Source organism: Coturnix japonica, chromosome 4, assembly GCF_054131305.1.
Source record: "Coturnix japonica strain WE chromosome 4, WE-NBRP24, whole genome shotgun sequence".
NCBI lineage: Eukaryota > Metazoa > Chordata > Aves > Galliformes > Phasianidae > Coturnix > Coturnix japonica.
Window position 1 is genome coordinate 52,851,917 of NC_140666.1, and position 26,255 is coordinate 52,878,171.

The 26,255-nt window shown below is 48.0% G+C and overlaps 2 protein-coding genes across 3 annotated transcripts in view; one reads left to right on the top strand and one right to left on the bottom strand.

The window, feature by feature from the left end:
• Nucleotides 1-1,347: 1,347 nt before the first annotated feature.
• On the top strand, nucleotides 1,348-23,028 carry CCNI (cyclin I). 2 transcript variants are annotated; one of them, XM_015861584.3, is made up of 7 exons: nucleotides 1,348-1,725; nucleotides 9,765-9,921; nucleotides 16,195-16,329; nucleotides 19,217-19,291; nucleotides 19,468-19,608; nucleotides 20,463-20,693; nucleotides 21,294-23,028. In XM_015861584.3, the coding sequence occupies exons 2-7, from the start codon at nucleotides 9,808-9,810 to the stop codon at nucleotides 21,750-21,752; spliced, it is 1,155 nt and encodes a 384-aa protein (XP_015717070.2). In that variant the 5' UTR covers nucleotides 1,348-1,725; nucleotides 9,765-9,807; the 3' UTR covers nucleotides 21,753-23,028. The 2 variants fall into 2 exon arrangements, with proteins under 2 accessions (XP_015717070.2, XP_015717071.2); XM_015861585.3 differs by lacking the exon at nucleotides 1,348-1,725 and adding an exon at nucleotides 6,293-6,409.
• SEPTIN11 (septin 11) overlaps nucleotides 22,639-26,255 on the bottom strand; it is a 49,564-nt gene continuing 45,947 nt past the window's right edge. Inside the window, exon 10 of the mRNA XM_015861582.3 lies at nucleotides 22,639-26,135. Coding sequence (XP_015717068.2) covers nucleotides 26,120-26,135 — 16 coding nt within the window. The 3' untranslated portion in view covers nucleotides 22,639-26,119. The remainder of the gene's footprint in view (nucleotides 26,136-26,255) is intronic.

Consider the following 26,255-nt stretch of genomic DNA (forward strand, 5'->3'; position numbering starts at 1 on the left):
CACTAACTGCTTAAACTCTCTCCTATTGTTTATTGGTTTTGGTTCAGAAGACAAGGACTGGGAGAGCAATGTCTCTCCTGCAGGTTCATGACTGCCTGAGGAACATGAACATCCCTAAGTCCGTGGGTCCTGACGAGATGTATCCTAGAGTGCTGAAGGAACTGACATAGCCACCAAACCACTCTTGATGATTTAGCTTTAAAACTAACCTGGCGTGAAGGCAGATTTTCCCCCATTCCAAAGTCATTGTCTGCATGTATATTTGATCTCATCAGACTTGCTTGCTTATGTTGTACTCTGTGTGTGCGTAAGTTGTGTGTATATGAAAATTTAACCTTTGCATCTGTAGATCTAACTGACTGGTCAAAAGTCATGCAGTAAATAGTACTTGGGACTCCAAAACATAACACAGAGCCAAACAAGAAGCCCATCTGCTTTGCTTTGTGAAGGGCGTTTTACAGATAGAAATGTCTGCTGCAAAGATGTATGTTCTTCCCCTTTCCACATCTTGGGATTTGGCTGCGAATCGAGCAGTGCTCTGTTCTCAGTCTCCATTCAGTGGTGGAAAAATGTATTTTATAAGCAAGGCATCAGGTATTACACTAGATGCCTTATATGTGTCATTCTCTTGTTTCCACTAAGGTGAGTCTCTCACTGCTCTTGTATTCACAGGGTTGTCTCCTCCCTAGAGAGCAGCCTGGGCATTTGGGGTCTCTCCACTATTCCAAGGTGACCAAATCGTTGCACATGAAGGTTCTCTGCACCTGCTTTTGATGGCCTTTTTCCAGATGTGCTTCATAGCACTCACCAGGTTACTTTTGAGGCTTAGTATTACCTCTTCCACTTTCTCCCTGGGCCTCAGGCCCAATCACATAAAGTTCTTGCCTCTTGTCTCCATCTCAGCACTCTCTCTTGGTCTTGGCAGCTCCTTATGGCAGCCTGCCCACCATAACCCTCAGCTTCTCTGGGCACACACCGTGTCTCTTTTTAGACTGCGTTCAACTGTGCTGCTATTCTGAACCCCAGGCAGTTATACTCAGGCTTAGGCCATCTTTCAGTGGATCACTACAAGAAACTACTGAGTTTGGAGAACCCAAAACAGCTTTACAGGCCCCTGAAACAGAGCTCGTTAAACAGCAGAGGCCTGAAGAACACTAGATGCTTGGTTAGACCCAATCGAGGGGCGGGCGGCTCTAGAGCGCAGGCTCGCGGGGCGTTTCACTGCTCGCGATCCCTCCGCCGTCGTGCTGAGCATAGAGTCCCCGTAGCAGCATCGAACGGCACCGAGTGGCGCTGTGGTGCGGGCTCCGTGGGCCGCCCCTCCTGCTCGGGAGGCGGGGAGAGGCTGAGGGGAGGCGGCGGCGGCGCCGGCCCTTCTTTCCCTCCCCTGCTCCCCCCGGGAAGCGGCTGGCTGCGGGCTGCCTCTCGCTCCCCCTCCCTCCCCCCTTTTAATTTTAATTTTATTTTATTTTACCCCCTCCCCCCCCCTTTTTCCCTCCCCGTTCCCCCCTCACGGCGGCGGCGGCGGCCCGCCTCTCCTTTCCCTCTCCGTCGCCGCGGCCCCGCCATGGCGACATGAGCCTGCCGCCGGCCGCCGCCGCCGCCGCCGCCCCGGCCATGGGGCCCGCACGGAGCTGAAGCGCCGCGGAGGAGCCCCGCCACTGCCGCCCCGCCATGGGGTGCTGATGGCCGGGCCCCGCCGGGCACCCCGCCGCCGCAGGGGAGGTGAGCGGGGTCGGGCGTGTTGGTGTGCGAGGGATGCTGGCGTGCTGGGGGGGCGAGCTGCTGTCCCCGAGCCCTTGGTTGTTGTGGCCCTGGGTGCCGGGCAGCGTTTGTTTGGGTTCTCTCCGCGCCTTTGCTCGTGGCTGTTGGCAGAGCTGGGCCGTGCCCATCCCTCTTTGCTGCCCCGTCGGCGATGGAAGAAGTTTTGTGGAAGGAAGAGCTGTGTTTACTTATCACCAGAGGTCTGAGATTGTCGAAGCTTGCAGAACAAATCCTCCTGCAGACTTGTCCTTAGTGCAGTAATAAAACCGTCCCTTTGCCTTGCCATTCCAGAAGGAAAAGGGAACAACCCGGTAGCCTCCCACCCTTAGAATGGAGGCTGTTTAAATCAGCAGCACTCTTAGTATTGAGCTCTATGAGCATCCTTCTCATAGTGTGTGGCAGCACGGTGCGTGGCACAGCCCCTTGTGTTAGACAGAAGTATGAGACTCCTTATAACTCAGTATTTAAGTTGAGCAAAGCTCACTTGGTTGCTCAACTCTGCTGCTTGGAGCATGGCTCACCTTTACCTTGCAGGGGTGACATGTGTCACTGTGGCCCTTTCTCCCCTCCTGCCCAGATTCTGGAAGCGTGGCAGGGCCAGAGCTTGTCTCTCTAAAAGCAAATCACTGTGTCTTAAAGTAAATTTCCGTGTCTCGAGGGTTTGCTTTTGAATCCCTGCTGGTGATACAGGTTCGCTTTTGAAGGAGTTTGGCTGCCTTGTGAGGCTGGGGGGCAACTCGCTCTCATCTCCAGTCTTGTGCCTGCACAGACCTTGGTGTAGGATGCAGGAAGCTGATCTTCTTTCTGGCTTTTCCCCAGCAAGAGATGAACTTTAATGTAGTTTGATAAACGGTGGAACTGATGCTGCATTTAATGCGTCTGTGTTCTTACTGTTTTTGTATTTTTCTTGCTACGTCTTGTGCTTTGTTTGCTCCAGGGTCCTCCTTTAAAAATACTGCTCTATCTCTGTACAGAAGGTGCTGCTGGGGCTGGTTGGAGATGTCCTGGGCTGCTGCCAGCATCCAGTGGGTGCTCACAGAGCTCTGCACTGAGGAAACTGCTGCTATTCTTGCACTGTGGAGGTGTTGGAGTGGCTTTGTATGGGGAAACAAGCAAGTCAGGAGTTGCGACTTGTGGTTTTGAGGGCAGCACGGTATCCAGAATATGATATTAACACTGGGATGCAATCAATATTTACCTTCTAAAATGTGTTAATTTCCTATTTTCAGAATACTTGTTTCTATAATCTTCGTGCTCGAAATATACTTTGCTCTGAAGGTGAGACCATTCAGCATCAGAGCTAAGATGCCCAGGAACAAACTGGCAGCTTTCCTTAGCTCTCGTGATTTCCCATGGGGTAAGAGATGCTGGAAATGCAGCTGCTGTCAGCAGGACCCTCCAGTGAAAGCAGCAGGAAATCCAGGCTGGCCACTGGGGAGTTGGGTTTGAAGGAGAATTCTGGTTTACTGACAATAGAGGAGGGGGGTTTCTTTCAGAATTCAATACGATAATAGCTGTTTTCAAGCACTAGGAAAGCAAGCTGGAGCCACTTAGATGTGTGGAAAATATCAGGTGTCTCCCTTGTAAGTAGGAGGCAGATACAGTCTGAAATTCTCCCTTCCCACGTTTGCTAACTGTAAATATTATCAACACTGTTTTATTAACCATAACGTGTATTTGCACTCGGAGTGCAATAAACTCATTCAAAAGCTCCGTCTTTAATAACATGTTACTACAGATACTCTACTTTGCTCATCGGTCCAGGCATGAAACATTTTCTGTACCAGGGTGATGGGAGGTGCTGGGTGAACCCATTTGCGGAGGCTTTTGTGCCTTTTTGGCTGCTCTAAAGCTGCACAGGGTAAGATCACAGAGTGTTCATCATCTGGGGTAGCTTCACTTCGGTGCTGTTTGCTAACAATTTGGCCCCCCAGATCTTCAACATTTGCTTTCTCAATGGAATTTGGGCTGCAAACCCGATGATTTTCAGTTGCCATTGAAAAGCCTTCTTCTTTTAGAGATGCAACTGCTGTAACAACGTTACTGTCAGATGTGGCTTAGTCTCCATTTATAGGAGAGCAACAAATGTGCTTGTACTTGTGTTGGTAGGAGCAAAGGGGAACTTTGCACAACGCACTTTGCAGAAGCGGAGCTCTAGCTCTGCAGTTACAAATACAGCCCTTGGACATGTCAGTACCCACGCTGCCTCCTGGCTTTATTTTAGGCTGAAAGCTCTTGTGCTTAGGTCTGGAACCTGGGAAATGGAGGCTGTTAAATTAGTACCGATAGGGCAGGAGACATGAGCGTGTAGGGGAGAGCCAGGACTGTGCCATCCTATTTTTGTGGACAACTGGAATGAGGTCCTTTTATGTATTGTCTCAACGAGAGGCTAATTAGACAGCAAGCTCATGCTCCTGGAGGATAATTAAGCTTTATAGCTGTGGGTTCTCTTTGGTTAATGAGAATGAGGAGATGGTACCCTCAGAGCCTAAGAATGCTGTTCTGCAGCTACTGGGCCGTACCTCATAATTGATCTATTGTTTCTACAGCAGATAATTTCTCATTTCCTCATAATTGCCTCTTTTTAGTGCCTCGCGCTGTATCCTGATATTAGCTGTAATCACTGATAATTTACCCCGAAGCCAATCGGAGCCTGCGGAGCAAAATATTGGCCTTGGTGAACATTTATGCTTTCAGATAAAATTGCCTTTTGTTGTTGTCAAGAGGAATCAAGCCGTTGTAGATGCGTGTTATTTTTTGGATGTGAGTATTGAACTGGGTGAAAACTTGTTTGGTTGTATTGCTGTTCATTAACATTAATGACTGCTGCCAAAAGACAAAGAGAACTGATGCTGGATCCGGCTCCTTTCTCTTTGCCATAGAGGCGCTGTATTTGTTTGGTTTCAGGCGATGGTATTACTCAAAAGGTGTTGCATGATGCCTTACGTCCTGAGTACTTGTTGACCCCTTTAGAGTTGGCTTTTATGGACATGAAAGCCTCTGGCCCTACTTTATGAAATTACTGCTCGGTTTCATGCTTCATGAGCTTGATTTTCCTCGCAGTGACTTCCTTCAACTTGCTGTTGATTTATGTTACGTTGGTGATGGGAGAAGTGAATCATGCTCTGCATGCGTTGCCTTTGCTTTGAGGAGACAAGCAGTGAGACATTACATAATGCCAGGTTTCGTTTGCTTTTTTTTTTTTCTTCTCTTTTTAAAAGCTTCCTGCTCTGCTTTCAGCATTTAGAGAGGCTGTATGTGCCCCTCTGGGCATACAGCTGTGCTCTCACCACCGCACTGCTCTGAGCCTGAGGCCTATAAAATCACAGAAGGGCTGAGGTGGATCCAGCTGGCCCAAGCACTGCTCCAGAAGAGACACTCAGAGCATGGTGCCCAGGGCCACGTCCAGGTGGCTTTTGGAGATCTCCAAGGATGAAACCCATTGGGCTTAGCCACGACACCAGGTTTCAATCCAACCCATTGCTCACCCAGCCCATATCTTAGCAACTTGTCTATGAAGGTCTTAAGGGGGACAGTGTCCGCTTTAAACTTCACATCCCCAGTGACCCTCTCCTTGCTGCTGGCGTGTGTGAGGCCCAGAGGAGCAGCTCTGCTTGTTGACTCTTCTATGTATATTGGTCAGGAAGATGCTGTCAGGGCACAGAACTTCCATGGGCCCACAGCCTTGCCTTTATCTAGCAAGAGCAGGCAGTTTTTAGAGGGATCCTGGACCTCGTTCCCAAGTTTATTGTTTCTTTACAGCTCTTTTGTGCTTCAGTTCTGGGCACCATCTCTGTAGGGAACTGTTGAACCTGAGGCTGCCTGTCCTGAATGCATCACCCCTGTGTACAGTGTAAAGGCTCACACTCCTCACCTGACAGCATGTCTGTGAGCTCAGAGATCTGTGCGCCAAGCAACAGCCAGCAGGGCTGATCTCCTCTTTGCATCAAACTCATGCTTCCTGCAGTCCTGGGCAAATGCTGCTTGGACATCATGGCCGTCAGAGTGACCAAAAAGAGATGGTGTCCTCGTCCAGGAAAGGGTTAGGGCAGGAGAGACCTGGAAGCGTGCCTGCCTCTGTGAGAGGGAAGAAAGGGGATGTTGTTTGGAAGTTCAGCTGGGAGTTCATCTGCTGCCTTGGTTTTCTGTCATTTGAGTGTCCCTTAGATAGTGAAACTCTTGTCTCGGTCGTGAGCCCTGGGCAGTGAGGCATAGCAGAATTGTTAGAATTAACCCAGTTTGAGGGACTCTGGGTTTGGCAGCAGCTGTGGGCTGTACAAAATGGCTCAGGGCTGTCTCTGCAGAAGAGCAGAAGGGCTCCTCTCCTCTGTACTAGGCCATGCGAGTTCTGTGCTTCAGAACAGGCTTTAGAATGGCTCCCCATCAAAACGTTGCCCTGCGTTCTTTCTTAGTGCTTGCAGACTTGTGTTCTTTAACTGGCTGCTTTCTTTAAAATGTCTGGAGATCTCCTTAAATTTGGAAAACCAGCACTAAAATGAGGTCACATTTATTTACACTCCCAGGAAAAGATCTGGTTGGAGGAAAGGAAGTGGCAAGTGTGTGATGTACATGAGCTTGCCTGAAAGATGCTGCCAGAATATCTCACAGGCTTCCCTTTGTAGCAGATGGTGGGAGTTGGCGCTGGGTGAGTCATGCAGACAAATGGCAAAGGGCCCTCTTCATTTCCAGCCTGTATTAAAGTACCTCTTTCTGAATTTCAGGCTGTTAGCTGCTTATACACAAATGGAATGTGCTGCTTGCTGAAGGTGTGCTGTTGTATGCTTACCTGTGGTGTTCTTATGTTTGATGTTGATATGTTTCAGGGAAATACATCTTAATGTCCATAGGATTTCCATAGAAATCAGTTCCTTGCTTCACATCCACTTGCTTATTCAGCTGTTGAAATATCAAACTGTATTCCCAAACGTTTTTACCCCCATCATTTAATTTGGAAAAGCTTACATACGCTGTCTCACAGCTCTGTCATGCTATTGCCACTATCCAGGCTACAACATGATTTACTTAGCACAAGGCAAGCAGTTGGATGTCAGTTTTAACCCATACCAGTCTGTGCTGTCACACTGGGTTGTGCTTTAACAAAGGGAAATAATAGAAGGCTGGGCATTGATTTGCAGTAGCGAGGCATTTGTGGGAGCTCTGTCCTCCTAGGATTGTTATTTGACACAAGAGTAACATAGGAATCATGAAGGGAGCTGATGCCTGCTTATTTTGCTTCTCAGACCTCAGCAGTGCTGCATCCGCCTCCTCTCAGCTGAAGTGCATTTGTGGGCTGTTCTGCTGGCGCCGGGTGAGGAAGGAGTTAAGGAGGAGAAAGCCCCAGATACTAAAATTAACATCCGTCCCACCCCCTGCCCACAGCTCTGAAATTTCTAATCGCATCTCACAGGGAGCTGATTCCTCCTAGCAGCACAAACTGCGTTTTGATGGTTGCAAATCACAGATGGCTGGCTGGGGCTCGCAGGGATTCAGCCTCCATCCTCCCTCCCTTCTGCTTTGCCTTCCTCCCCCACGCAGCAAAGTCTGTTTTCAGGTCATCTGTGGGATTGTGTTACTGTGTGCCACAGCTGAAGCAGATTTGGCTGCTGCCTGCTGAAGATGCTGACAAGAGCTGCAGCAATGCATGTGGTGCCTGAGCTCTGACCCTTCATAGCTCCAGGATATCCACCTGGATTTATGTGAAAAATAAGGACAGCAGATTTTAAGCTGTCTCTAATCCCAGAAATCTTTTGTTTGTTTGTTTTTTCCCCCAAAATGATCTGTTTGGGGAAAAAAAATAACCAACAAACCACACACAACAACCTGTGCAACGAAAGAGGTTTTCATAATTGCCCTGAAGGCTTTCAGTGATGCTGTTTACAGTGCATTCCTGTGCGCTGTTGTATTGGCGTGGTTGAATTGCAAATGGAGGCGGGGCAAAATCAGGAGCTGAGTTACAGGCCTGTTCTGATGCTGGAAAACACATTCCTGCAACGCAGACACAACCAAGCAACTAACAACAGCTTCAACAGTGGTTTAAAACTCCCAGAGTGACCTCAAGTTTCATTTTCAGTCAGGAAAACAGGCAGAAAGCGAGGATGAGTTACTTGATGGTGACCTAACCAGGCTCTACCACCGTCATCCCAATGGGACTTCCCAGCACTGAGTTTTGGGACCTGTTCCTCTCTGAGCAGTGCTTGCAGCGTTTCATGAAGTGCTGCATACGCTCAGAGCATGCTGCCATTTCTTTCAATCCGCTGTGCGTTTATCTGATGAAGAGCGATGTAAATTCAGATGCAAACAAGCTGCAGACCTCCGGCTGTTTGGCAGCTTGCCTGCTCTGCTCTCGGTGCTGGAAAAGTCTGCGTGCCATTTTTGCTCCAAGGAAAACTTTCAAGCACGTCATTCTCCTTTTTTCCTTATAAAGGTTACTGAGCCTCAGCCCTTGCTCGTTTCCCTCCCTGGTTCAACGAGGAAAGGTTATTCTTCTTTCTCCCACTGCAGACACCGCTGGATGGAAATGCTTTGTGCTCAGAGCCCTTGGGGACAGCACCGAGCTCCCTGCTGGGGCTGATGCACAACAGGGATGGGATCAGGGTGGCAGAAATGCTTTGTGGAAAGGCTTCTGGAGCCAACCCTGTGGCCCAAAATCTGGGAAAAATGATGTGAGCAAGAGCAAGATGAGGCCCAGAGGGCTGTGAAACCCATTTTTGGTGTGATTGTGGTGGAAGCGGTTATGTCAACAGAAAAAAGCCTCTGAGGATGCTGACTCTGGCCTGAAGTTTTTCATGTGTTTTCTCCAGTGGTTTGAGGGATGGTTAATTACTCTCTCTTTCCTACAGAACCCAGCGGAGAGCATCAGTGTTTAATTCTTGGGGGTACAGCTTCTTCTCCATGAGCAGGCAGTGCAGAGTCAGCCATTAACCTGCTCTGGGGACATTTCTGCAGCCCACAGGGATAATTAACTAGGAGCTCAGGGTGGATTAAGAGTGATTTTGAGATGTGCTGCGGAGCACTTCCAGCCTAGTTAGGAATCCTGGTCCAAGGCATTCCCTCCAGCCAGAGATGTCTGTGTGTAGCCTTGCCCTGCTCACCTGAGGTCATTTCACTTGCTTAGGGCTATGCCAAGCTAGGACAGCCATGCTGCTGTTCACAAGAAAGCATTTGTTTATAGAAGCTCTGTCCAGAGGGCTTTCTGTTTAGAATTGAAAGGCTGGAAGTTTATTTGCAACTTGAAGTCTGGGCAGCTCCAGGTGAGATGCTTCATGTATGGAGAAGGTTCTGGGGGAATCTCAACCTCTAAAAACTTATGTAAGTTAATACAGACAAATGTTTGTTCTGCAGTTTCCTTTAAAGCTGCGACAGTGCTTTGAATGTCCTTTTGTTCAGAGCTGTTGTTATTTACAGTAAATCATTCCTCAGTGCTTTCACTGTGATCTTGGTTTATTTTCTCTTTTCAACATGTTGCCTTATTTCCTGTAAATACAGGAAATAACGTTGTATCAACAAGCTGGTCTTAATCAAATAACTTGCTTAGGAGTTGGCCAATATCCACCTGTTTCAGATTTCACAGCAGCTCTCAAAAGGAATAGAAAGCTTCAATAACGTTCCCATGGATTTACCCTTCAGGGCAGAATTGTTTCGCCACACAATTTAATACTGTCGAGAAATGTGCAGACCGAATAATGGTCGGAAGTATTAGCACAGTTTGAGTAACCTTTTCAGTCAGATCATCTTTCCCTTTTAAAAGTACACGGCGAAATCTGTTGTCTTAAACATATGTATATGTATTATGTTTTAGGTTTTAATTTCAAATGTAGAGGTACGTAGTTGTTTCAGGCCTGTGGATGATTTTGGTCCAGCTCCGTGTGAGTTAGAGCTGGTTCTTTGGGATCCTTTGGTAAGGTATGCCAAGTGCGTGATGGATCTCTGCCTGTGTTGCAGATGAGCCTGTTCCATTTCCTGCAGTTTCAGTCACCTGTGTGCTTTCTTTGCCTTTGCAGGTAGCTGTATCCAGCTGGGTGGCAGGCAGATCCAAGGGTCACCATGAAGTTTTCGGGACCCGTGGAGAGCCAGAGGTTGTCTCTCCTTCTGGAGATGGCAATCTCTAGGGAAGCTCAAATGTGGAAAGCACATGTGCCGAAAATTCAGCCCAATCAGGTAACGTCTCTTTTTTACATCTTCCATCTTCTATGAAGCTGTGAGAGTATCCTCTGGTATATTTCTGTGTGTGCAACTCAAGCTATTGCATGAGGGCTTGTCTTCTGTTTGAGACCTGGAAAATTAGCCTCTGAAATAAGTGGGTGCTGTTCTATTGGTGGGATAGACCCACAAGCACAGTACGGAACACGCTGTACAGCATATGGAGCTCTGCTGCTTGTGGAAGCACGTACGTGTATTGGTTTAATTAAACTCATTTCATAAACTGCATGGATTAATTAACACACGTTTCTGCTCAAATTCTGTGGTCCTTAAGAGGGGCAGACCACTCACTGTATTATCCAGCCTGAACTGTGTTTGTGCTCCTTCAGAGTCAGTACCTGTCTGGCACCTGCACTCAGACACCTGAGAACTCCATGTAGTTATGTTTAAAACAAGCCGTGCAGTGAGAGGATGGTGTATTAGAAGTGTGAGTTAACTTCAGAGTTTTCTGGTACCTTGCTGTTGGAGTGGATTGAAATAACCACTGAGACAGGCTCAGAGCCAGCCTTGCTCATATTGATTGATGTAAAACGTTCACACGGGTTTGTCAGTCAGCTTGTCAAAGCTAATCTCTGGCAAACAAGAAACTGCCGCTGTTCTCTAGGAGCAAATGTGTTTTTAAAGGGCTCAGGATTCTTTTTGTTAGTCCACACATAATTTTCCAGACACATGACTTGCTTGTCAGAGGTGCAGAGCTGCGCTTTCTTCAGGCCATGCACAATTTAAGACCCTGCTTTATAGTAAACCAGCCTGCTATTCCATGCTGGCAGCATTGCTGGGGTTAGCAGTTATATTACAGGGAGATAAGATTACAGTATAACAGGATAGCTAGGGATGCAGAGTGCAGCCAAACCAGATCCTCATGCAGAGATTTCACAGGGATAAAACACCTCCCTTTCTGCCTTGGTGGAGTTGGTACTGGTTGCCCAGAGAACACCAGCTGCAGCAAGGGGCTGCATGATTGCCCACTGAAGATAGGTCCCACCCATGGCATGCTTCAGTTGTCACTGCGGAGTGGGGACTAATGCTGGTGCTGTGGCCTGGCTGTTCTGCTGCTCAGCTGTGGTGTTACATGGCCAAGGTTAGCACAGCTCTGGTACCCTGTGGTATAAGGGTAATGTGGCTGCTGCCTCTGCCCAGTGTAGAGCTGGTGAGGTGCCCCTGCTGCTCGCTGTGGGATCACGTGTAGAGGCAGCCTGGTGTGCATTGTACCCTTTATGCTCAGAAGACAATCAGTTCTGACCTGAATGAATGCCAAGCAACTTGCCCTTCTCATGTGCAATTACGTCATGATGATGAAGGATCCTTCCCCTGCACTTGGCCAGTATTTGTGAGATCCCTGCTCAGGAGTGTTTCCTGGCTCTCGTGTTTGTCTCCCTAGGGCTTCCACTCCTTCAGTTTCACAGGACTTCCAGCTCCAAAACTGTCTTCTTTGCAGCTTCTTTCTGTGCATTTTCCTACATGTCAGTTCAGGTGTTGAGTCAATCAGCTAGAATGCCGCAACATTAAATGTCTTTTAGCAGTAAATAATCATTAAATTGGAATGAAATTCCTGTGTGCGTATGTGTAAAATGTACAAAGGTCATTTTAAAAAGAGAACGTAAACACAGCTGTCTGCTCTGGGGAGCTCCTGGCTTGCCACACCAGTGGCTGAGAACCTTGTTTCTGTAGTCATGTGGAATATTCCTTTCTGTTCCTCCAGCTCAGGACACACAACTTTCCAAACTGTCACGTGTTCCTTCACTTCTGCACTCTGCATTTTGGTAATGCTGCCAAAAAAAGTCCCAGAAGTTCAACATGAGTTGCCCTGTTCTCTGTAGTATCTGGAAGGTCCCATTCCCTGGCATCTATTTCTCTTCTGAAAACAGCTGCAGTAGCAGTGAGGTATGAAACCAGTCATCGCACGAATCTGCGTCCCCCTGTGGATCAGATTTGGCAGCATGAAGCAAGTGTATCTTTCCATTCCCTGCTGCAAAGGTAGACTGACTCCAGACTGAGTTTTAATGAAGTCATCTGGTTTGCAAATGAGAAAATAATGAGTGCATGTAGGAAAAGCGCTGATGAGATTGAGGTACAGTGTTACTATTTCTCAGGACTTTTTGTTTTGGCTGCTCAGGAGACATTTTTAGGTTCTAGTGTTTAGAAAGAAAGAACCAGTTTCTAAATATGTGTCAGCATTTGAGATGTGTGAGAGGAAGAAGGAAACTCAGAAAAACAGGAGCATGCTTACAGTCTTCTTGTACAGGATGCAGAATCCATTGTGGACTTCTGTTAATGTATGTGATTTGGTTGTTTAATTCTTGTCTGAAAGCTCTCACTCCCTACTGCTATGTACATTTCTTTTAGCTTTCCTCCTTTATATGTACATCACTGACCCTGTGTGCTTGCAGTGCATTAAAGCCAGGTGTCACAGGGGCTTTTCAGCCTCAGAAACCAGCTGGGCTGGGTCTGGAGCCCTCTTAGTGCCTCTGGATGTACTTGGTCGTTTTTCTCTTACTTGTTTCTTTTGGGTTACGTGCAGATGGCATTCAGTAGTTTTCATGTGCCTAAGGCTTGAGCAGTGAAGCAGCAAAGATTGGCCAAAGGTTGATTTTTGCATGTTACCAAGTAACTTTGCAGCAGAGAGGTCTGTAAGGCAAGATTTTATTTTTATACAGAAATACAGTGCTACTTCTGTCATCCCTCCATTGCTGCTTGTTCTGTTTCTTTCTTTCTGTCCCCTGTTGTTCTCTGTACACCATGAGGAATCAGTAGACCTTGGTTTATTCCCAGTTTTTCCACTGCCTTGCCACATGACCTTGGGCAGGGCATTTAACCTTCTGGTGCCTGTTTACCCTGTGGGTGAATCACGGACTGACCAGTTTTGTGAAACAATGTGAGATGAATGTGCTCAGTCCTGCTGGGAGGCTGGGCACTAGTCTCTCCCCTTGGTGCTCCATGCAGTACTGTACAGTGATGGAGGCTGCACTGCTCAAACTCCTTGCTGCCCGGCTGGACCATAGGCACACCCCACTGATCACCCCTTATGGAGATCCTCAAGAGAACCCTGCTCTTTCCCAGCTGGTGCAAGCTGGAAGGGACCCATGTGCCTTGCCTGCAGGTCACTGATGTCAGATAAGCCCTCCTGAGACCCAAATAAGGACAGATCTGGAGGCAGTGTTTACCATTACCCTTCTCAGGAGCCTCTCAGTCCTGATAAAGGTCACCTTCCTGCTCCTGGATGAACCTACAGTAGAAACAGGCAGAACCAAATAGGGGAAAGAGCAAAACATCTCTGGAACAGCAGATAATAAGAAAAAAAAAATGACGAGGTGGGGTGTTTTTCCTAGGTGAGGCAGCAATAAAATTGAGTCATGTTTGCATTTGAAGAGAATATATTTTTAGACTGCATTTTGCAGAAGTCCCACGGTGTTCTGACAGGTGATCTGTGCTGTGCAAGCATTGGAGCCTGAGTCACGACTTCTGACCCTCCTGTGTTATAGCAAGTAAGTGCAGCAGCCCTGCAGTCAGGGTAGTAGCGAAGAGATTTGGGTGTTGGTAAATAGGAAGCTTGTTTTGAACTGCTCTGGGCAGTGCTTTTCCCTGTCACCAGGGCCTCAACGGCACCATTTTGATAGTGCCTGAGAAATGGGGCTGTGGGCAGTGCTCTGGCAGCAGACATGGAAGGTCCCTTACCCTAGGAACAGAAACTGAAAACCTGTTTGCTTCCCTGTCTGTGTCCTAAACACGATCTCCTAGCTCTGTTGTTCTTGCAGGGCGGCTCAGTCCTGTTCATGCTGACACAAACTGCTGCACTCAGAAAAGGTGGGGATTACCCTTACATCTATTACTTAGGAAAGAAAATAGAGGTGTGTTACAGATTTGAGAGAGCATCTGCCAAAGCTGTTAGGGGTGGTGTGTGCAGCATGCTGTCCTTTGCTCCTGCCAAACTTGTGATGATGGAGGTGCCAAGCAGGAGGGAGCCAGATGGAGGAAAGGAGCGCTGTTAAAGAGCGCTGGTTAATCTTGGTTTTGGATTAATTTTCTCTAATTAGAACTTGTGCACTAGGCTGTCGTATGCTTCCAACCCCAGAGATAAGTTCTACAATGGCAGATTTGTGGGGACAATACAAGATGACCACAGGTAGACAGTGAGCAGCAAAGGACAGCATCTGTGGGAAAGCACCTCCAGAACAATGAGGGGCTTTTGCTTCCTGGCCCAGTGGGATTTTCTTTGCTTTCAGCCTGTCACCCATCCCATAAGGGCCATATGGGCTGTAAGGAACTTCCCTGGTGCTGCTGGGAGGAAGCTGAGACTCACCCAACTTTTTTTTCTGCATGGAGAGGACAGTTGTTAGCAGGGGATGAGTGTCCAGTTGCTTTCTTTCCATTGCGGCTTCCTTGCATAGAGCTAACACCCTGGTCTGAGGTATCCCCTCTTGGCCCTGCACCGCCTGTGAAGGGTGAGCATCCTTTCTGGCTGCTTATAGGAGGACTGGAGGCTGGGCGACAGTGCAGAAAGATGATCTGAGCCCTCCCACCCCATCCACGCAGATGCTGTTTTTAGGAGAAGGCCTGACCTTTTGCTTTGGCAGGCATAAGGAGAGCAGAGCTGAGCCGTGGTCAGTACAGTCCTGTCTCCCCAGCCAGGAGCATAAGAAATGCCATTTTCACTCCCACCTCAGTAGCAGATGTTGTATAACATACATATAGAACAGAGCTGTATAGATACTGTATAGTTTATTGTTGTATAGCAGGTAGGAGAGGCAGACGCCTGTCAATGAAACACTGGTGGTGCATCTCTTCCCTCAGTGAAGAAGAGCCCAAGCCCACTCTTGCTGGCTTTACCAGTAAAGCTACTGGCCAGAGCAGGAGTCATACGGAAGGTTTTACAATCATGTTTATTTTGCTCAATGGGGCTGGTTTTGGTTTGGCTTTCAGCTGATGGGCACACAGAGCTTACCTTCTGGGCTTGGCTAGATACTGCATTTCCAACTTAATCCTTTAAGCTGCTTGAAACCTTTGAAGTCTGCAATATTGTCCAAACCTGGCTATGACTGTAAACCCTTTTTGTATGGCTTTGTCTCCTTCCATTTAAAAATAGGTGCAGCATGGATGTTCATCTCACCTACCACTCCTCCCTCTTCCGGTAGTGTTTGGGGTTCAGCTGTGCAGGCTTGGCTTTGCTACGTGTTATGTACTCTACAAAGATAGCTAGTATTTAACATACTTGTTTGCTTATTTTTCTCCTTAGATACATTCTAGGTCTCCATCTCACTGTCCAAAAGAAGATGATGTTAGCAGAGCATTCACTAAATCCCCTACTGCTGTGTGGTGCATTCCTTATACTTATATATGGCACTTTGCTTGCACAGGTTCATTCTTTTAAGCCATCTCAATAGTAGCCAAACTGCTGCGGAGGTTAAGGACCCTTTCATTGCAGAAGAAATTTGTTTGCCTTCACTTCTCACTTCTGGATACACCCTCACTGGTCATTTCAATTTGTGCCCCCCAATTGAAGGGAAAGCAAATGTTTGCTCGGTTGAACTGAAAGGCTTTGCTGAAGCTGTAAATATTTCAGGGTACAAGTCAGAGAGATTCTGTGTCAATGATTGGTCTGTGTGAATGTTGGAATTCAGCTGTCCAAGAAAATCCATGGTGGTGACTTATGCCAAAAAGAAAATAAACAAAACTAACCTTTATTTAGTTTAAATTGTACCTGCTGTGCCCCGCTCCACAGTTAACCATAATGCTGAGCTCTTCTGTGAACTCTGTTTGGAATTTTCTATGTTTAACGGTTAGTGAGCTAAAAATATGCCCATGGTTTGAAGGAAAATAAACCCTTCCTGTCCAAAGCACCAACTCATTTCCCTCCCATCATCTGTCTGTCAGGAGCAGTGCACTGCCTGTCTCCCATAGCACATCTGCTTTTCCTCAAGCTCAGCTTTTCTGTGTATCCAAGTGATTCTAAGGGGGCTGAAAAAACTGTATACTCGAGAAACTACAAGGTATCCTGCATTTCCCCACAGTAACATTTCAGAGTGCTGCTTGAGGGTGCTGTGAGGAAGGTCGTTAGGGCAGATTTCTTGTGTAACTCAGAGAACAAAGCACTGATTCAGGCTGCCTCTGAGCATCACCTTTCCAAAAGGCTTTTGATTCTGTGCTGAATAATTCCTGCAGGAATACAAACGTTTAGTTTTCTCTGACTTGCTCTGCTTGTGTTTAAGAATAGTTTGTTTTTCTCTCCAACAGGATGTAGCCATTTCTCCAAAGCAGAGGGATGAGGTCATTCAGTGGCTGGCCAAGCTCAAATACCAGTTCCACCTTTATCCAGAAACACTCGCCCTGGCCATCAGCCTTTTGGACAGGTTTTTAGCTGTGGTAAAGGTAAATATTTGCAAATACATAAACTGAAATAGATTCCTAATACCCACTCAGCAGTTTCTGTGTACAGTCCTGTTGGCATGGTCAGATGGAAATGCATGCTTCCCCTCTGCTCTCACGCTCTTTTTTTTCCTCTCACACCCTCATTGAGTGCTGCCTGCACTGCTGCAGGTGCTTCATGTTGGGTTATAGAACTGGCAGCACAGTGAGGCACTTCTGGAGGCTGATTAACAAGAACACACAGTTCTTGGGGAAATGACCCAGCGCTTTTATCTGCCAACACTATTTTCCTACTTCTCTCTCCTCCCTTCTGCCCGTTTCCTTCACGTCATGCACGTCATTTGTTTAGAGATATGTTAAGCTAAGAGAACACACACCCCCTTCCTCTTCAACTACGTGCTCACTTTTAACTCATTTTGAATGCTGAATTTGCCCTAGTGCGGTACATGCCTCCTAATCTACCACTAGCTAGTGCTGATTCAGAAACAGTGTGAAGAAGGGTTTTGCCTTAGAGTTAAAAAGTCTCCACCTTAAACTAATTGACTCATTAAGCTAAAGGAAATGCCCGCTAGCCCGCATTTGGAAATACAGGCCTAGTGCCCTCTGGTACAGAAAGTCAGAGAAAGTTGCTGCTCACAGCTCTTAATTTCTCTGGTGCTTAAACTGCATTTAGTCGCATTTGTATCATATCGAACTGCTGTGATCACCTGCTAGCAGAAAACTAGTTGGAAGGTGCTTCTAAATGCTTAGGGGCAGGTTTGGGCCTGGCAAGCTGCTAGTGCAGGAAACTGTAAGAAGTGGAGGAACATGCAGGCAGATGTGAGCACTTTCTGGGGGAGAAGTTAGTTGGTACAGATGTGCTCTGTAGCCAGCCTGACAGATAGACCTGGAGACTGATGTCAGGATACGTGAGTAGGGGTAAAGGAGAGGTGAGGTAACCAGGAGTGAGTGCCAGCCCTGGGAGTGACAGGCTGCCCAGCCCCATTGTACAGAACAGAGAACACATAGACCTGTTTGGTTTAAGACTGGCATGTCATGAAGCTGTTCATAAAAGGTAAAAAAAAAAAAAGCAAGCAGCATTTAGGGTACTTGCACTTAGGGGCTGTTGCTCCTCTGTGTCCGCCAATGACACTTTCTGTCTGCTCTGGAGACAGATAGGAAGCACTGCGCTTGGGTGGTGTTCTGCAGCCGTGCAAGTGACACCATCCATTAACCTATTCTAGATATTCAGTACTGCTAATGTTCAAGTTTCAATTCATGGAAGTTTTAAAGATCTTAAATTGGCTGATTTACTGAATTACTCAGATGGAAAAAAAAAAAAGTATTTTAAATCCCTCAACAGCTAATGCCATGAGTACAGTTTTTCTTTCAGTAATTTGCAGCAAAGAGTCTACAAAGAGACTATGAGGATATGAGTAAGCAAGTTCACTGCATGCTTCAGGCAGTGAGCAGGACTGCAGAAGGGTGCTTTTCAGCTGGTTCTCTGTTCCTTCTGGGTGAGTGCTATTCAGACAGCTCAGAGGCAGGTAGAGGCTCATGTAGGAGACCAGGAGGGGAAGTGAGTTTAACGTGCAGATGTGTGCGCAGGCACCACCTTCAAGTGCAGATTCCATGCAGGTATTTAAGCTGAAGTTTAAATGGCAGTGGGAAGCCAGTGCTCCAGGCTTAGCGATGTCCCTTTAAGTAGCTGTGGCCAAATGTTATCAAAGATCTTCATTTTGGAAATGATCTTTCTCTCGTTGCATCCTGGAAACAGCCTGCTGGATTTCTTGACATCATATTACCTGAGTGTAACATGCAGGATCTAGCATTTCAACTACCCCATAGCTCCGTTCCACCTGCAAAAATTTACCTATTAAGAGTGGATCATGCAGCAGTTTAGGTTAGACGTAGATTATTGTATTCAGTGCGAGATTCTCACTTACCTTTGGTTTTAGCATCTCCTAATGTGGACAGAAGAGTAGCAGGTACCAGTAGGCTGTTGGAGGTGGGGGCATGGCTCTGCAGCTGCCTGCTCACTCAGTTGCAACAGAGTTTAGAAACAGTGCCTTGGCATTTCCTCGTCCCCTGCCACTAAGGGTAGTTTATATGGGGTGATGGAAGTGCTTTGTTGGAATCAAATTGACAAAGGTCACTGCTGAGCAAAAGCTCCAGCAGATGCATCACATTCTGAACATTTGCTTACTCTGGTCCATCACAGAGACTCCGCGAATAACTTACAAGCCTGTGCCTGCCACTGTTCTGCTTTTTATTCTGAATCAAGGCCTATAAGAAATGTTTTTGTTATGTATTGAAAATCACTTTTCCCCCTTCAAATCCAACATTACCTCACCTACCACAACACACTGTAAAATCCTGGCTCTCTCTTAAGAACCCTGGGGTCACAATTGAGAGAATTGCAAAAGAGAGACAGTAGTGATGGTTTGTTGTTTTTTTTTTTAACAGGTGCTTTAACTTCTGTAGACAAAGGCAGCATTTTAAAATACTTTTCAGTGTTTTCCTTCTTTTTATGCCTGATGCCCAGCAGCAGTGCTGAAGCAGGTGGAATGGCAGTGGCTTATGCCAGATGATAATTTCCCCTTCTGGCTTTCTCCTTTCCATTTCTACTCCAGTTCCTAAAAAATGAGCTCGTTCCACTCCGCTGCTGCACATCAGCGGGTGCCAGTTACAGTCACGAGGCTGGCAGGTTCCTATCCTGCCTGATGTCATGGAGCACAGATCTGTGCTCGGCCCAGCTCACCAGTGCTGTGCTGTGATGAGAAGTCAGCCTGCTGCTCTGAAACACGTTGCACAGGCAGCTGAGACCCTGGGGCTTAGGATGTTCATCCAGAAAAGACTGTGCGTGGTTCCTGCGTCACATTCACAGAAGGACTTCTGTTCTGTATTGTAGGCCCGTCCAAAATATTTGAACTGTATTGCAATCAGCTGCTTCTTCCTTGCTGCAAAGACCATTGAGGAAGACGAGGTAACCTTTTTGTTGTCGTTCTACCTTAACCTTGTCTGAATATATGCTTTTTCAAGTCCTGCCTTTGCTTGCATGTGGCAGCTGACACTTGCCAGGACAGGAATCACGGAGCAGTTTTTATTATTTCTATAATAATAATTGTTTTTCTCTTTTCTTCTTTGTGTTGGCTGTTGTAGAGGATTCCAGTACTGAAGGTGTTGGCTCGGGATAGCTTTTGTGGTTGTTCTCCAGCTGAAATTCGCAGAATGGAGAAGATTATCCTGGATAAACTGAACTGGGATCTTCACATGGCAACGCCACTGGATTTCCTTCACATTGTAAATGAGGGGCTATTATTTACATCTCTCTGGTTTCTGTTGGTAAAAGTATTGTATCGATAGCTAACCTAGACCAAAAAAAACCTGGAGGGTAGTGCAAACCTCAGGGTGTGGTTGCAGTTCCTCAGTGTAAGTAGTTTTTTAAATAAAAGTAATTATTAACAACAAAAGAAAGGCCTCGCGGGAAAATTTCAGAGGAGATTGGTGCCACTTGAGGGGCACTTTTTGAAATGCAGGCCTGCCATCTGGAAACATGGCCCTGTTTTGAGGCATGGCAAGCCATGCACTGTGATTCAGTGCTCCTGAAAACTCTGCCCTTAAATCTTAACTGCCAGCGTTCTTCCTCACAGCTAAATAGCAGGCAGCAAGACAACATTAATGAACCAAGGAGAATGCGCTGATGTTGGGCAGTGGGAGCGCTTGGTGCTTGCTGCAGAAAGACCAGGCCAGAGAACAAAATTCTTAGATGAAAGATAAAGGGAATGAAGGTGTCCTGAGATTCCCCCCTTTACTGAAGTTCATTCTCTCAGTTTGCTTAAGGAGGAGTTTTTTGTTTGGGACACCTGAACTTCCAAACCGACATTGTTGAGAGGAGAAGGGATCCTTTTGCCAAGCTCCCGGGCAGGGTGTATGTATGAGTGCAGGCGCTGCCAGAAAGGCTGTGCTAAGCAGGCAGTGGGGGTTCAGCTGACCAGTGCTTTTTCCATGATGTGAAAATTGCATTGAGGGTCGATCTGGAAGATCCCTGTGCATCAGAGATGTCAGTTGCTGTTCTTGAAGTCTGACTTAACCTCAAGAACAGGGGCTGCCTGTTGGTGATACCGCCAGCCTCACGTGCTTATTTCCTCCCTCAGTTCCACGCAGTCGCAGTGTCCAACAGGCCTCAGCTCCTGTCCATCCTACCCAAGCTGAGCCCCTCTCAGCACGTGGCGGCACTCACCAAGCAGCTGCTGCACTGCATGGCCTGTTACGAGCTGCTGCAGTTCAAGGGCTCCATGCTGGCGCTGGCTATCGTCAGCCTGGAGCTGGAGAAGCTGCTCCCCGACTGGCTGGCTCTCATCATCGAGCTGCTCCAGAAGGCACAGGTGAGGGGGTGCCGGCACCACGCTCTGTAGTGGGGCAGGACTGGGCACACAGCCCGGCTGTGGCTTTCAGATTCATCGCTTGCTGATCTGTGCCTGCAGTCATGCTTCTCTGAGGGTGGCTGAGCTTCAGGCTGTGGGGAGTTTGTGGGTCAGCTTTGCAAAGCGTTAGTCTTGACTGCCTCCATTAGGTGACAGAGTGAGGATCCGTGTGTCCTTCTGCACATGGGGGGCAACACAGTGAGGAGAAAATCCCCGTTAGCTGCTCCACCATTCATTTTAGGCATACTGTGTGGTCTTACCTGTACTGGAAAGACAAACGAGCTGCTGGGGAAGATGCAGCGAGGCCTTTTAAAATCTGACCATTTTTCCTCCCCCGACTATTTCCAGGGGGCTTAAGAGGAAGCAGGGATCCGTATCTTTGAAGTCTTTGTGTTTTGGTTTTTTTGTCCTTCATCCTCCTGAATTTAGGATGCTGTTGGGAAGCATGGTGCACGGGTGGCCGGTACACTCAGAGGCACAGCCCTGCCCTGACAGGCTGCCCATCCTTTCCATGACAGTGATCCTGCGATGCTGATGTTTTCACTTGTCTCCTCATTTCAGATGGACAGCGCGCAGCTGATCCACTGCCGGGAGCTCGTGGCACATCACCTTTCCACTCTGCAGTCTTCTCTGCTGCCCAATCCTGTATATGTCTACAGTCCCCTCCAGCATACCCTGGTGACCTGTAACAGAGGAGCGTTCAAATGCCAGCCCTCCTCTGTCCCAGGGCCAGGTTTCTCCAAGGACAACGGCAGGCCAGAAGTGCCGGTCACAGCTACAGCCGCGCTCTACCAGCGTCTGCCAGCTCCCAGCGGTTGCAAGCAAGCCTCTGCCAAGCGCAAAGTGGAAGAGATGGAAGTGGATGACTTCTACGACGGTATCAAGCGTCTCTACAACGAAGACGCTGCTCCAGAGGTAGTGGCTCTTGAGAACATGGGCTCTGTTTGCGGCGCTGACGTCTCAAGGCAGGAGGGCAACGTTTCCCCTTGTCCGCCTTTACAGCCAGTGTCTGTCATGTAGCTGTGGGCACACACACCACCCGCTGCACCGCAGCTACGTGTGAAAAGCCACGCAGATCCTGGCCTGGGGGGAGAAGGGACCTTACCTTGTCAGGCTGAACTGAAGGGAGCCAACAGAAATCACATCCCAGCCCTTTTCTCAATTATTTTTTCCCCCCTTGTGCGGCTAATTCTAGTTCCACTATTTAAGCACTTAAAACACAAAAAAGTATAAAAAGCTAAAAAAAAAATTAAAAAAAAGACCCCCAAAAAAATAACCAAACAAAAAAAAAAAGTAGCAAAAATTTGTTTCTTTCTAGTGTTGTCAGCTCCACTGTTTTACTGCTCCCGTGTATCGTAAGCCATCCTCCATGTCCAAGAGCTCTCATCAGTCGTGCGGTTGTTTCAGGTTTCCCAGCCAGTTGACACCTCCGGTCTGATTTCCATCCTCTCCTTGCTCTTTTCTGCTTGCTCCTCTTTTCATTCTCGGCGAGTGTTGCGCATGACGATCCGTACATTCATGGCAGGTTTCTTTTTTCTTTCTGAAGAAAAAGGCCTTTTTGTTCCGTTAGCACTTTGGTGTTTAAATGTGATACTATTTAAAAAACTGGATTTAAATAAGAGGTTAGTCAGGAAAAACACACAGCGCTGCTCGCAAAGCGCTCTGCACCAACGTAGCCACAGGAGTGTGAACGTACCCTTAGAACAGGAGGGCATCCAGCCACGGTGCTCTGTCCCTTAACATCCAAACTGCTGGCAGACACAGAGAGCAGTTAATGGATTTTGCATCCATTGAACAAAAGCAGTGTTTTGTTTGCACTGGGATATGTTGCACTCACTCAGTGTAGATGTTCACCAGCACTTGGCTCCAGGCAGCAAGTGCAAACCTTGAGTTCTGCTGAATCTGGGTAGTTTTTCCCCTGTGTGTCTGTAAGCTTAGCATGCCACCAGCACTGCTTGGTGGGGCGCTGGGCAGCCTGACGTCTGACAGGTTTTAATTACCAGTCACAAAAAAAAACACAAAAAAAAACCACCCCAAACCAACCCGAAACAACAACAAAACCCACCCCAATCGACCCCCGAGAGCCCCTAACCCAACCCCCAGTTTTGTGTTCATGTAACTTCTAACCAAGAGTAAAACCTTTCAAAGCTTGTCTCTTTTAAATGTTACACCTCTGTTTTCTCAGAATGACCTGTCCCGATTGTAAGCTCTCTCCACAGCCCTGAGGAAGGTATTGTATTTGGAGCCATTGTACTGATGAAAGCCTTCTGGTAGCAATAAAGAAAGTTGTCCTGGATTCCGTGTCCCGTTTCACACTTCTTACCTGGGTTCAGGATCCATTTTACACGGAGGCCATGAGGAAGCTGCTCTGTGCTGGACCTGTGAGACCAGGAACTGGGCAGCCGGGGTGCCAAGGAAGGGTACTGCAGTGAGCACAGCTCATTACTTCAAGCTCGCTTCAGTGCACACGTCTTTCTGTGTTAAATTACCCAGTGTGACGGCCCAGAGCAAAACCAGCCCCAGATTCCAGCAGTAGATTCAACACGAGTGCTGGGTAAGCTGTAGGCTGCCCACCAGCCAAGCACGCTGCTTATGAGCAGGGTGCTCCAAGCCCATCCGAGAGCCCTGGCTGCGGCTGCAGTCAGAGGTGAGGCAGGGCTCTTGTGCCTCCCGGCTCTGTGGGCCTGCACAGTACAAACCTGCAGGGAGTGGTGTAGGACCGCAGCTTATTTTAGTTGGCATCCAACTGCATCAGACACATCAAAGGGGAAGAGAAGATGGAGACAAAACTGTCCTCCAACAGCAATAACTCTAAGCCTCAACCTGTACCGGCTTCCTTTCTCTCCACGTGCTTCTCTCCTTGTGGTTAAAAACGTCTTCCCCTACTCCATTTGGCAGCAGCAGCAGCACGCTCATGAAGCCTGAACCCATTTACAGGCCCACAGGCAAGGAGCCGGTATGGCACTAGGAAAGGAAAGGTGTTGGCTGTGCCAGCTGGCAGGGGCTGGGCTGGAACAGAAGGCAGGGAAGCTCAGCTTAAGGAAACACTGAGACACTGTTGGAGCAGTTCTTTGCTTCTCCACTGAGTGCTGTAGCCATTCCATTCTTGGCATCTCTCCTCCCTGAAGGCAAGGGGATGAGAGCAGTGCCTGCCCTGAGTCACAAACATAGCACTTCCCCAGCCCCCAGTTGCCTTAACCCCCTTGAACTTCTTTTGTGCCAAAAATATCTTCGTACACCCAGGAGCCTGCCCAGCACTACTAAGGAGAACCAACACAGCTACCAGGAGGATTACATTTAAAAAGCACCCATGACCCAAATGCATGTACCCAGCTCTGCAGGCACATGAGACATAATTCCCTGATGCTGGTGTGCCCCGCTACGGTTTCCTCACAGTCTTTAGAGCACCCCCATCCAGCACAGCATGGATACTGCCTAGGGTGCTTAATACAAGGCCTGCCTGCTCTAGCAGGGCTCCAGAGCAGCTGAGGCAGAGAATATGGCTCAAGGGAATAGCCAGCAGGAAGGAAAAGAACAGTTTGAAACCACAGGCTGTCTGATCTCCCTCAGCACCACTGGGATAAAAGCATTGCACTCCCCAAAGCACTGAATCATAAGATCATGAAGGCTGGAAAAGATCTCTAAGACCATCCAGTCCAACCCCAGCCCATCTGCACTGTGCCTCCTAACTATGTCCCTGGGTGATACACCTCTGTGGTTCCCGAACACCCCCAGGGTTGGTGACAGCACCACCTCCCTGGGCAGCCTGTGCCACTGCAGCACCAGTCTTTCTGAGAAGAAATGTTTCCTAATATCCAACCTCAAACACTCATGTCAGCACCCTTAGCATACAACCTCCTGCCTCTGGTCCGGCTGGTTACCAGCAGGTAGGAGCCACCACTTGGGCTTACACCATCCAACACAGACTCAAAGAAAAATTCGGGCTGGAAGGGACCTCTAGAGGACACGGGCTGCAACCTCCAGCTCACAGCGGAGCAACACTCGCTCTCATCTCAGCTTTTCCATCTCCAAATGGCAGTCTTACCGGGCAGGCTGCCGCTCCATCCCATTGAGCACTTCAGTGCCAGGGACTCTATTTGGAGAGAAGGGCTGTAGCACAGCACTGGGGTCAAACTGCTACAACTGGAGAAACCCTCACCGTACATTTCAAATAACAGTTTTTACCACATACACACAAGGCCAGTATTTAATAATCTTTCAGATGGTAACTATGAAGGGGTTTTTTTTGGTTGTTTCCAGGATAAGCAGTTTGGTTGTTGTTTTTTTTTTAACCACTTGAGAAAAACAGGCACCTGTGTGTGGAAGGAGCTTCAGCCCTCATCGCTGAGCAGTGCTGGAAAACATTGTGCTTCTTGGAAACAGGCGGCTGGCTCCAGATAACCCCTGGCAGCTCGTGCTTTGCACATTGATGGGAAGAGGCAAAACATTCAGCAGCACCCATCCACGGCAGAGCAAAGGGCGTCAATTCTTTGATTGAGGTGTGCAGATGAGAGGAAACCATCGGTATATTTAGTTAGAGACAAGCATGTGACTCCATATAGGAAACACTGGGAGGGGCTCAGACTGCCTCCTTCCACCCGCAGCAGAGCAGCTAGAGGTCACTGCACACCAGGCTTAGAGGCTTCCTTCTCACCTACAAACAACTCTGGCACTTTTTGAGCCTTTAGCTGAAGTAAACAAGTACCCACATTCAGGGTTGGAAAAGAAATAGTTACTAGTTAGGCTTCATAAGCAGAAACGAAGCCATTAATCCAAGCACAAGTCAGTGCAGCTCAATAGTACAAGAGAAGCTACCTACTTTGTGCAGCTAGAAAATAACAAAGCCTTGAGCGTCCAGAACAGATCCATCAGTACACAACAGCAGCCACCTCTGCTTCACACAGCTCCATATCAAAACCAGGGAGGCACCTGGTGTCTGTGGACACATATCCATTGCATGGGAGGAGCGTGGGACACACTTGTGATGAGGCTGTGGTGTCCCAACTCCAGATTCAGAGGCAGCAACGGAGTCCTTTGGGCTACACACACACCACCAGCCAGTCCACCAGTCTCTTCATTGCCAGCAGCACGTTATGGCAAAAGGAAGAAATGAGGAGAGGGGAAGAGATCACAGTGCAATATCGCATGTCATGGCCAAGCTCTCCCCTCATGCCGTTACCTCAGTCACGTTTGGCAGCCTCGGTTGTGCTGACGGCCCACACAGACACACAGCACCACACGCCCTCAGATGCACAGGAGGGAAACAAAAGGGAGGAGAGGAGGGTGGACGAGATGGAGGAATGAGATGGCTTCTCCCGGCGGGGGCCCACGGGCTCCTCTGGCGCCCGCTGTCTGCTGGGAGAGCACAGGGCTGTGGCAAATGGCGTTTACAGAAAGAAGAAGCTACAGAGAGAGAAAGAGAGAAAGAAACAGAAGTTCAGAATCGAAATGGAACACAAAGGGTGAGAGGAAAAAAAGAAAAGGAGGAACGGCATTTTAAAGCATGAAGGAAGGGAGCGTGTC